This window comes from Trachinotus anak, unplaced genomic scaffold (assembly GCF_046630095.1).
Source record: "Trachinotus anak isolate AG129_WGS33_773 ecotype Australia unplaced genomic scaffold, CSIRO_AGI_Tana_v1 ptg000012l, whole genome shotgun sequence".
Lineage (NCBI taxonomy): Eukaryota > Metazoa > Chordata > Actinopteri > Carangiformes > Carangidae > Trachinotus > Trachinotus anak.
The window spans coordinates 20973061-20985693 of NW_027273863.1; the positions used below are offsets into that span (position 1 = coordinate 20973061).

Here is a 12633-nt window from a genome sequence, read left to right on the forward strand (position 1 = left end):
GCTAATATGCTGATGTTTAGCAAGCACGGTTCATGATGCATCTATTAGCATGGGGTCAGCAAATGCTGGTGACCAAGATGGGAAGTAAGAATATCTGAACTAAATTTCATGGCAATCAACCCAGTAATTGAGATACTGCAGTCTGGACCGAAGTGATGGACGACCAACTGATGCCTGCATCTCTAGAGCTGATAGTGTGGCTCAGAATAAGTGAACACCACCATGAAGATGCTCAAACATGAGTTTATTTGCAGAGATAAGAGCAGTTTCCAGTCCAACAGTTCTTAATGTCTTTAACACAGCTCTGTTGTCCTTGTATGACGCGCTCCTGTGTGCAAAGACAAACTCTTGAGCAGTCAGGGTCCGTCAATGTCAACAAAAGATTTCCTGCACATTTGAAGTGACTTGGCTTCGTGAGTTGCTTACGGCTCGCGTCACAAAGTGGCTCAATCTACGTCGCAAGCAGGATTCACATCCTCACATTGCATCACTGTCGAGTAAACCAACAATCCTCTTTGCTTCTCCATGTAATAACCACCCGTCCTTGGCTCTTAAATTGACCCCCCCCCCTCCTGTCTCCACACATCTCCAGCAGTTTCTGATTGATTCAGGCAGGACAGTTTGTGGATTTCATCATCTAATGCAGGCTGTGAGTGCCTCTCTTTTGTCCCGCTGTTTGAGCAACTGTCATTTCCTACTTGTTTCAGGCAGCCGGCAGTCTCCTTGGCTTGTCCTCTTATTACCACACACCATGGATGCACTTTGCTGCCACCTTTTGAGTAGCCGGGCAGAAATCCGGCCAGCTGGAAGTATTGGTATGCTGTGCATACATTTCATGTTTTGCTGGATGGTTTTGCTCAGTGCATTTTTGATAGAGATCTATTACCAGCAGGTTTGCTGTAACTGCCCAGTGGATCTGGGTTTTTGGGTTTATATGCACCGTATGCAGCAAGATATTTACGCAATTTTGGCTCTGAGATGAAAATCGTAGTCAGTAAAGGAACAGCTTTGATGAATCAATAAACACAAATCAGAGGCTGCTTAAAACTGGCAAGAGCCTTTATTTTCATTCAACATTACAAAAAGAAAGAAGCTATTTACAATTACATTGAAATTGCCATTATTTATTATTCTCCTGCTGATGACCACGGATGATCAGTAGTAGTCCTCTGGGTCAGCTTTCTCCCCCTGATTCTGAATCTGCTGCTGCTTCTTGTACAAATCTGCAATCTGCACATGAGATGGACAGAGATTGAGCAGAAGAGAGAGATTGGGAGAGAGAAAGAGGGAAGGGAGAGGGTTTGCATGAGAGAGCATGCAAGAAAGAGAGAAGACAGGATGGATGGATGGATAGAGGGGAGGAGGGAAGAAGATCATGAAGTCAGGTCAGTAACATGAAGAGGAAAAGCTAAAAATAACAGTTTGATTATTCATATCCTGGCCTTTGAAGTCGGTGACTCCCAGCTGCTGACTGGGAGACGGAGTTTGCGTTCACTTGAGCTCACCAGAGTTTGGGGGCGAGGGGGTGGAAGGCGGGACAATGAATAATGTGTGAACAGCAGGCCTAACCGCACTCAGCAGTATCAGTGAGCACAGTGATGAGGAATACGATGAAACATAACATTTTTTTCTCCTACACAGGATCCAGGTAAGGCTTTGATTCTCAGCTGCCTGTTTCCAAAACGTACAGGCTCCATGTTTTTTATAATTCCCTCTGATGTGAACGGGTTCAAGTTTCACTTAAATTGACTGCTAACTCACACACAGTGAAAGTGTGTGTGTATCATCACAGGTAGAAGCCTACCTGACAGATGTATCATTTAAATGCAGTTGATGTGCCAACTTGACTCTCAGCTCTAATGAGCACAAATCTAGACTCCACAGGTAGCAGATGGCTGTTGACTCATATCAGTGAAAATCCACATAATTCAATTGTTCACATCTAGTGAAGCCAACAATTGTTTGGACTCAGGTAAAAAACTAAATCCAGACTTGACCTGGATTTTTTTTTTGGGGCTTCGTTAAAAGTCAAAATCAATGTGAGAGCATTGCACGTGTGATACCTGGCTTCGATTTTAGAGGAGGGTGTTGGATTTCAGTCAGTTAGTTCATCCAGGAGAACTTCTTGATGCTGATGCGTGCATATTTCATTTTTTATGATTAGAGAATCAAAATGGCAGCCTAACGAAGCGGCAGAGAGTGAACATGTTTACAAAAGCAGAGCCAAACATTGCCAGCATGAGTCTGTGCTGGAGGTGGTGGCTCGCTGATGGATTAATTTTTATTTCTGATTCACAGACAGACACAAAAGCCTCCTCAGATATTTAGTCAGTGCAGAAGGCAGCATGCTGTAAACTCACTGCCACTATAGACTTCTCTAAAATGAGGGAAAGTGATTTCTCAGTATTAATGACTGAGAACACTCCCCAGTGGCAGCTTTTCAGTTGGGGACTTTGCTGCTTTGCTTCGATAGACTGAAGAAAAACAATCTGAAGATGCCACTTCGGGCTTATTGTAATCAGCATTTTTTTTTTAAGTGGCAATATGGAGGATTTCAGTTCTGATTAATTTGGCGACACCTGTAGTTAATGGTGGTAACAGCAAATGAGGTTTTACATTACAGGTCAGACAGTTCTGGGGGCAGTAACACAAACTGTTGTCGTTTTGTTAAAGAAGTTGGACAATAATTAGCCCTTTCAGTGACCTGGTTTGATGCTGCACCACAGCAGGAGTCTGCAAACAGCAGGAGATGGTTACATCGCTGACAAGTCTGAGGTGTATCACAGCTCTCTGTGGCTGCTCACTCTTCTACTATTACTTCCTGCAATATCACAACCTGATCCACTGTCAAAAAAAAAAAAAAAAAAAAAAAAAAAGCGGAAAATGACCTTTGTCTTGTTTTGTAGATGCATTTTTGACAAACGGCAGCGCTAAGAGCCAAGTTCACTGACAAACACATTGCACTTCCTGTCCCTACCTGGTAATAAAAGTCAGCTTGTGTTTTGCTGGTTTCATGTTTTTAATGTTAACCTGCAGCAGGAGTCCATGTTCGGTTTGCGTTAGCAGCAACTAATCATAAGAACCAATGAAAGAATAACTATTAAGGGAAGATAAGTTTTAAATGGGGAGAAGCCCAACTACAAGGTATTCTCCAGCTCCACCTGCAACTGACTTCAAATGGCACATGTTACTCTTGCTGATTCACATCGACTCTCTGGCTCTCATTCAAGATTCATTGGGAACATTTGATAAAAAAAATAAAAATAAAAATCCACCAAGGCTTCTTGTGTAGAATTAAATGATGTCTCTTCTTCCAACTGTAAAACTATTGTGCAGTCAACCTTCATGTCTGTTCTTGACTGTTGAGATATTCTGTATTATCACGCTGCCACATCAACACTCCAGCACTTAAACCCTGTATCACTGTGCACTACGCTTTTATCAGAAACGACAAACCCCGCACTCATCATTGTTTCCTGCGTGACACGGTGGGATCTCCCTGCAGTCAAGAAGAAACAGGCATCTCACATTATTCATTTATAAAGCTCCATTAAGTCTCTGACATTTCCCTTGGAGATTTTTAAAGCTTTTTAATCTGATGGGTTTTTTTTCAGATCATTTTCGTAACTGTATTGTGTAGCTGTGTTGTTTCTTGTTTCCAGGTCTCTCTTGGAATTGAAACAACATCTTAATGAGACTACCTTATGAAATAAAGATGATATTAATACATATTTGGCCACAGGTCATCTGAATGGTTAGCAGGCTCCAACTTCAGGGAAAATAAATTGTGCAGTGCCAGAGGGAGTAACCTTGTGTGTTGAACTTGTTTTTGTAAAAAACATTTCAGTTTTTCTTTTAATTAATCTACCTTTTTTTTCTTTGATTGATCATTTAATCTATGAAATATCAAAAAAACATAAAATAAAATACCAGGGCAAATTCTCATCACAAGCTTATAGAGCCCAAGGTGATCTCAGCCTTAAGCAAAAGAAAAAAAAAAAAAGTCAAAATGCTAAAATAAGTAATTTTAGTGATAGTGCTGCCAGAACCAGCAATAGTTTGCCAATGTTAGTTCATTTTTAACTTCATAAATCATAATATAAATGTGAATCATTTGATGTTATTAGCCGATTAATTGATCGACAGAAAAACTAATCTGTGACCGTTTTGATAATCAGTCATTTTTCTTACATTCTTTACTGTTTTTCACTGTTTCACAGTTCAAAGGCTTAATCGATTCATCAAGAAAATATTTGTGAGACTAATAGAAAATGAAAATAATTGTTTGTTGCCGTTAATTTTCTCTTTTGTTTGTTGCTCAACTAAATGTTTCAAAGAGCAAAGTTGAGAGTATTGTGATTCTTTCTATTTAAAGAGAACGTGATGAGGTGGTTCTCAGCCTCTCCAAGAGCAGTTTAACCAGTTAGCTTGTATAAGCTGTTCAATCTCCTACACAGTGAGAGACTTGTTATTCAGTTTGCTTATAAAATAATGATGTGCTGGTGGGTCAGCAGGCAGGTCAGACACAAGCCAGTAAACATCTTTTCAGAATAAATACAAACATCTAAACTTGATGAAATTTAATTTATGTCTTTGGTAAATGTTGCTGTCATTAAACCACATGTGGTGTCATCCACTGTGCACAGTGGTGTAAGAGAAACCCATAGATCAGAGTTAGTGGGAACACAGGCTGGTGTTTGACAGTTGATTGTGTGTGTGTGTGTATGTGTGTGTGTGTGTGCGCAGGTAAAGGCATAGCTGACCTGCACATCTCTACTGCACAATACAACTCCCTGTTTGCTGCATGACAACACATTTCCCAGAATCCATCACTGGACTCCAGAGGTGCTGCTGTATCTGACTGTGGTCGAGCTTTGTTCGACGTGCAGTGGGAGAACTCTACATTAACCAAAGCTGGTATAAAAACAGATCGTCCTTGCAGAGCTACTCACCCTTGAAATTTTACAGTATAGCTATTGTGAAGTGACCGTGACGATGACGCATCATCTCTACGTGACACTTCCAGTAACATAGCCCAACATACATATGATTGAATTTACAACAAAATGCTGACGCTCCATACACACTCTAGAGATAATATTCGATAACTGAAAAGTGGATCTGACAATACTCTGTACTTTACTGCGCTGCTGGTTTCACGTTTATAGAAAATAACTTGATGTACCTGAGCTCCGGTTGTGGCGTCTTCTGGTTTTTTGTCATCTCTGATCCTAAGAAAGCGGGGGAACCTCAGAGAGATGCCCTTCTCTGGATCCACCTGAGGGCAGACGTGTAGACAGAATTGGTAAACACAGTGCTGCCATTGGTACATGTGAACGTTAGTCCTTTGTTCGTTGTACTAAAAATGGTAGAGCTGTGTTGAATTCATTTTTTCTACAGTCAGGACTTGAAAGCTATTAAGATCCCTTCAGCTCGAGGTTTTAAAACATCAAACCCATTCAGTTTCCTGTTCCTTAAACTACATTTCAATTTCTTTGCTTCTCATAGCCTCTTATTACCCTCAAAAGCTGATGTACTGCACTTTTTTCCTGAATAACCAGGGCGGTTTGAAAAGGAGTAACTGCTTGTGAATAACTGTATTCAGGAGTTTTGATGGATTAGAAGACATGTAGGATTGCGGTTCGTTCAAAGCGATTCTGTTGCAAAATGAATTCTGTTGAAAATCTGAGTGTGTAAAATGTAATAGCTCACTACAGAACTGTAATCCAACTAATCAGTAAAATCTGTGAGGTTTCTGGCTTATAGCAGCCTCATAGCCAGTCAGAAACAAAGGCAAAACACGGAAATGTGCATCTTATCTCAAGTGTTTGGATTATCTCAAATCCAAGCGTTTAAAGGTTTAGGATTTAAAGTTAATTTACACTGAATATGAACAATGACCACCTTTAGATGCAGATTTTTAACCCCTTACCCCTAAAACATTCAAAAATCTTGAGTCTTTCTTCTTATAAGGGACAGAACTCCACTCTCCCTCTAGAATCATTAAAATGAGAGCTGTATACTCTCGATGTTGTGGCAAACACTTTTATGTGCGCTGTGGGACTTGGTGTCCAACATGCAGCCAATAAACAAGTATCTGTTCCATTAAATCCAGCATCTTTTACAACATTTTTAATAACTCAATTAAGAGCCACTAATTGCAACTTCTCACTGCAAGCAACAGACTGTAACAAGCAGAAACCAATGGGGGTGGGGGGATTAAAAGGCTGAACTGACCATTCCCATGGCAGCTTTGTAGACGGGCGACAGCGACAGGTCGGCGCACTTCACTTCCCAAACCTGCACGGCGTCGAGCCACACGTCAGGCTCTGCTGATTGGTCGATGCGGTAGTAGGCACGGGGCTTCGGGAGGATGTGGTCCTGCAGAGAAAAAAATCAACAGTTAAAGGAGTCAGACTTAAAGTCGTCCCATGTTCAGGTTCCCTGTTTGTTCTCCGTTTATGCCGACTGGTAATCACATTCTTCAGTTATATTGTTTTTATTATATTTGTTGTGGCTGTTTGATCACGGTTTGAGTGCTACAAGTTGAATTAAGTGTATTTTTTTTTACCTACCTTTGCACTCAACCTTACAGTATTACAGTCTTGTAGGGTCAGAATGGGTCAAAGCCTGAACGCAGACCAATCAGAACAATCTTCCCTGCCATCAGCAGCAGAGTCGCTACCCTCCTCATCACTGGCACTAGATTGTGTTTTTTTTTTTTTTTTTTTTTAAAAAGCTGATATTTTGGGCTGACTTTGAGACGTCTGGGGTCGATGTCTGTCTTTGGTTTCAGAAGGATTTCTAGCACTTGTTTGAAAGCTTTCATTGCACTTAACGAAACGAGTTGTCAATCTGTGTGTGTGGCGAGGGGGCTAGGACACACACACACACACACACACACACACACACACACACACACAGAAATAGAAAGCAGAGGAGGGGACTAATGCAACTGTACAACTGACAACTGACAGCAAAACGCAGCAGAGACTCACACTGAGCCGAAATGAAACGAGTGCACAAAAATTTGATAAATAAACATAAAAGATGTATTTAATCTTTAATTTTTTCCTCTGGTTTCTTTGAGGGAGGGGGATGGGGGTTCCTGTTGCAAAGTTTTCCCAAGGCAATGGTTGGGGAAACGCTGCTGTAGATACATACAGACATGCACAATGTAAAAAAAAAAAAAAAAAAAAAAAAAAAAAAAAAAAGAATGAATAAAAAAAAAAATAGGACAGTGCATTGAGAGAGAACCTGAATAAAGAGACAGTGACAGAGAGGCTCTGGTTGCCCTGCTGGATCCTGCTGCTCCCTTACAATCACTTCCCAAGAGACAGCACAGAGTTTCAACGTTCTCATACTCAAATGACACCTACCGGCCCGAGGGGCAGCATGAGAGGGTGATTTCCAAACCACATTATCACACACCCACATGAAAGGTTTCATTCAGAAACACGTTCACATACATGTTTTTCTTACCTGATTTTCACCTTTTAAGGTAAAAAAAAAAAAAAAAAATTAAACCTTGCAGCTGAGCTCAGGGCTCCACCAATCTGTTCCTCTCCTGTAAGCAAACTGTCAGCTTCTACAATATTTAGTAAGGCCTTTTTTACTTTGACACCACCAATCATTCTGTCAGCGTAGGTGTCACACTTTCACAAAATGATACCCATCTCCCTTTGGCGTAAAACAACCACTTCAGTGAACGCGGCTCTGAATCAGTGTAATGTTAACGAGACTGCTGCAGTGTCCACAGAACTGGGTCACAGTTAAGTGATGCTGGGGAAAGAAGGCTCCAGCAGTTGTGGTGGTGCTGGTTTTCAAACACAGTATTTATTCTGTAGGCATTCGAGTGACACTCTTATCCAGAGTGAATAACAATGAGTGAGCGGGTAGGCGTGTAGAGTCTTATAAAACGCTGCTGCTGATAGACACAAGAGTTGTGTCAGACCTCAAACCTGTGGCCACTCAGTTACATTTAGTGATGCTCTGATATACCTGCAGGTCAGGTATCAGCCAGGTCTTTGTCTTTATGTTTATAAAATGTATCAAACGCTAATTTAATTATCCGCTTAAAGTGATCACATCCGTCTGGGTCAAACTGATGACTGTCAGAGCTATTTTTCTCCTTTATCTTTATTTCTCATGCTGATTACCATCTGACTGACGTCTGTATATTTATTACAAGAATATAAAGTTATGAAACCGACAGCTTCACTATTTACTGATTTACAGATAAAACCCCCTCCTGCTCATGCTCAGTCTGAACGGTCAAGGTGAACACATTACACTCCTCTCACGTAACATACCTGCTGCTGTGAGCAAGCGGGGAGGATACATATGTACTGTAAAAGCCCCAAAAGTGAGTGAAGCAGGAAGAGGAGGGCAAAACTCACTGAGTCACAGCTCGTACACACGTACACGTGTATACACGTACACACACGTACACACACACACACACACACACACACACACACACACACACACACACACACACAGAGTGAACTTTTGTGGTGATGGTCACTACATGCTGTGGCTCCGAGACCCTCGTGCAAGTTAGTTAAAGCAGAGCCTCAGCATGTGACGGTTTGCAGTAATCAACTACAGCAGTTTCAATATTTTTTCGAAATGTCACGTATGAAAAGAACCCAGCTGTAAGCAGACTTCTCTATTACTATGAGTATACATTTTAAGATAATGATAATAATGATCTAAAATATAAATTATTTAAATAGCATTTGTATATTAAAGATTTTGGCCCAAGCTTTTCTATTCATATCCTCAGTCGATCACTGTACCTTCAAAACAGTAATTACTCTTTACACAAGCTGAAAAAGGTGAATATGTAGCAGCTCTTTCAGGTGTTTGCAACCATTTGTGTTGATTTGAATATATTTACACCTCCGAGCACTGGGTGAAGAATTCATCTTGAGGGCAAATGTAAAGAGACTTACTTAAGGAGAGTAATCACAATCAAGTGCAGGAGTTGTTGCTGGGGAAACACACGGCTGTTGGGTATTTTGGTTTATTCGAAATGAAATGGATCAATGGATTATGCAGCAATAATGGTGAGTGAAAAATAAGTTCACCTTCTTCTAGCTAAAGGTCGATTCAAGTTTAGTACATCTTGGTTCTTGCTTTAATTTCTTTGATAAAAGAATTTTATCAGAGGAGCTAATATCATAGAATAATGGCGGAGAGCTGGTTTTTAGAAGGTGCAGAAGCTATGAGAAACCAGCAGTGACGAAAAGAGTAACGCCTGCACGCTGACTAGCTGTCTTGAACCAACAGAAAAAGATCTGACTGGGATCAAAACATTTTCAAGTTCTATATATTTATGGTTTGGAGTCAGTATACAAGTGTAAGAGACAGATAACAGAAAACTCAGAGAAAGTGTGGTGAGTGTGACAGGGTATTAAAGCTGAGGTAGGCACTAATTCTTTGGCATTAGAAGGCAAAAATGAGATAATTCAGGACATTGTAATTCAAGTGGTCTGAGTGCAAACTAGTTTTCTGCACCTCCTCTTGGCTATGTTGTCAGACTTTAGAAAATCTCGCCCATTACAGGAGACTTTGGCAGATCACAGGTCTTTTCAGAGAGAGAGAGCGTTTCTATTGGCTGTTCTACAAACGCAGACGCGTGTGCACGTCCTGCAGTATCTAAACGTGTTTGTGTAGATCTAACATGAAAGCAGGCAGCAGATGAGTGGCTGTGCTGAATGCTGCTAACAGTTTACCATTCTGCAAACAGTGGCTAAAGGCTCACAGCTGTGTTGCCCGTGTTGCGTGTATGAAGTGTGTGTATGCGCCCTTGAGGTTGGAGCTGCAGGAGCTGCATTTCTGCCCCGGCTTTGATGCTGTGAAATAAAACCTAACACTGAATTTATCAAGGCCACCACCTCAGAGCTGATGCTTGCTTTAGACATCATTTCTATCGATTACAGTAGACTTGTGCTCACCAAGTTAATATCTGAGACATGGGGAACTGGCAACTATGCAAAAAAGACAAGCAGAAAGCTAAATCTATTTGGAAGAGAAGACGAATCTGAAACATAAAGTTATGGCCCAAACTTTGATCTACAGGACTTGACATAGTTGTGGGCGTGCAAAGTTTTCCTGTGCAACAACGGATGATTGCAGAGATTTTGGGCCCCATCTCTTTCAGCTTTTCCTCCAATTAAACTGATTCATGTTTGTGGTTCTGTCTGTATCAAACTTTGTTGGAGCAATGTTGCCACGTTCCCAGATCTCAGATATTTACTCTGTGAGGTTTGTGTTGTCATAACAAATAGAAATGAGGGACAAAAGTAAGGCCCAAGTTCTATTAAAGTAGAGTTTTACTTCAAGAAGTGAGATGTTGCTCACGGCTCCAACTAAATTACTTTCACCATCAATTCATCTGCTAATCATTTTCTAAATTACCTGTTTGGTCTGTAAAGTGTCAGGAAATAATGAAAAATTAACCAGTTAAAATTTAAAAAAAGAAAAAAAGAAAGAAAAAGAAAAATATTCAGTTTGCCATCATAAAAGATTAAAAGGAAGTAGCAAATATTTACATCTGAGAGGACGGTGCCACCATGGCGGTGCTGGTGTTGTTACCAAACACGTACAGTGGAGGGATAATCCCCATCACTCCCACACAATGAGCTTTGTAAGGTTTTGAATAGAAAAAGGAAGAAGGAGCACTGGTTTCAGAGTTGAGTTCAGGAACTATATCAGAATCAACATCAGGACACAAAGAAAAGGGATCAGTGTGTCCCTTGTTAGAGCACAGCACCTCAGCACCCAGAGGAGTGTGAACAGAGCCAATCGTCTCCCTGTCTGGAGCCCCGCTGCAACTACAGCAACACGGCCACACCAGCAGCTCGCCCTAATTCACCATCCATCACTTTCAGATGGAGGGCTTCATTACAAAGCACCACAGTACAGGCTGTATTGGTCTTGGGAGGGAAAAAAAAAAAAAAAGGTTACGCCGCCTTTTCAATCACTGTTTCACTGTGATTCTGCAGTGAGCAGCAGTTTGCAGCACTGAGGGTAAAACCTTCACCTTTAAAATACTTCTCTAAGGTTATTTCATTCCACAACAGAGTGATATGTACAGCCAGTGTTATCTAACAATTTGTCACTTTAATAAACAGATGACTGCATTTTAACAGCCTCTGCTCTTTCTTCTGTGACAGCAGGTCTAAATTTAGCTGAGTACTCAAATGAGTCCTGACTGCAACAACAGCTATCATTTTCAGAGAGCAGTTATTAATTTCTTCAAATGCTGCTGCTCTGGAACAAACCTCTTCAGATGTAAATTGAAAAAGCAATTCATTACCTGACGCTAGAGCATGCCTGCACAGTTACTCCAAAAGCACCTTATTATTGGTGAAACAGAAGTGGTATATGATCTGAGCTCAGTGTTTCCGAAGCAGGGAGGGTTAATTCACACATTTGCAAGCCAAGATATGCATTTCAAAGCCAAGTTATTCATATTTCTGTAATTTCTCTTCGGGGGGGATATAGCACAATCACAATAGCAGACAATATGTGGACAAGCCGCAGGGGGAGAAAAACATATTTTGTGTAATACCTGAGCTTATTTCTATGACTTCTCTCATTTTGTCAAGTTAAAGGTTCCTGGAGGCAGCGCTTACAAAACAACTGCATTATTTGAGTTTTTTTGGTGTATCTGTGCACACTGGCCGTCCTATTTTAGTTTGAAAATCTTTGTTATATGAGAAAAGAGGGGATGATTATTTGTAGAATGAGGGGCTCCAAAGACCTCACACTCATTCTGGCTCCTTTAACCACAAAACTGAATCTGATTCTTCTCAAAAAATGAAGGTGTAGCTGCAGAATTTCAAAATCCCTGGGCTATGATTTTACCTTTAAGAACTTGTAATGCTGCTCTAGATCTTCATCCTTGAAGCCTGTCCCGATCTGAAAGAGAAGAAAAGAGATAAGAAAGAGTTACACTCAAGACAAACAAAGCCACATATTCCCTCATGGTGAAACAGCAGACATTTGGCAGCGAGAGGCAGAACAGCAAGCAAATCCACCCCTACGCCATGAGCGCCTTGTCTGCCTGCTTCGCCTGAAGCATCGTGTCACCCCTCAAAAGACCTGAACCCACTGAGACACAGGAATCACCTAATGGGCTGACAAGCAGACAGAGAAAGAGAAGAAAGCTGCTGGATGATGCAAATATAGCATTTTCCAGCTCCTCCAGTTCTAAAAGGTGTATTCTGCAGGTGTCCACGAGATCTTTTTTGTTTCAAGGCTGCATTCAACACAAGGAGGTTTAAAGCGGTTCCATTCAGCTGTGGCACCTTCATGCATTTAGCTTTATCTGTCTTCTGCAGTGGGGCTGTTTGTGAGGAATGAAAGAAGCTGTAGAATCTCCTCCTTTAGGTGCTTAAGAAAATTACAGTGTGTCACATGCTCGGTTCAAATCAACACAGGTGTGCGAGTGTGTGTGAGCTCACATTACTGAGAGGTACAGCTGGGTAACAACTTCTTGATACCAAAGGGACACACAACAGGGAGGTGGAGACCAGTGTGAGTGAAAAGCACAACTCTGCTAAACAATATTCAGAAAAGTTGGCTTTAATGTCGCAAGTTGTGTGTGTATGATCATATGAA

The 12633-nt window shown here is 41.1% G+C and overlaps 1 protein-coding gene across 1 annotated transcript in view; it reads right to left on the bottom strand.

Moving 5' to 3' along the window:
- Positions 1-1038: 1038 nt before the first annotated feature.
- Positions 1039-12633, bottom strand: part of lig1 (ligase I, DNA, ATP-dependent) — a 49120-nt gene continuing 37525 nt past the window's right edge. The window contains exons 24-27 of the mRNA XM_071491423.1: positions 11878-11931; positions 6238-6381; positions 5186-5278; positions 1039-1230 (exon numbers count right to left, since the gene is read on the bottom strand). Coding sequence (XP_071347524.1) covers positions 1156-1230; positions 5186-5278; positions 6238-6381; positions 11878-11931 — 366 coding nt within the window. The 3' untranslated portion in view covers positions 1039-1155. The remainder of the gene's footprint in view (positions 1231-5185; positions 5279-6237; positions 6382-11877; positions 11932-12633) is intronic.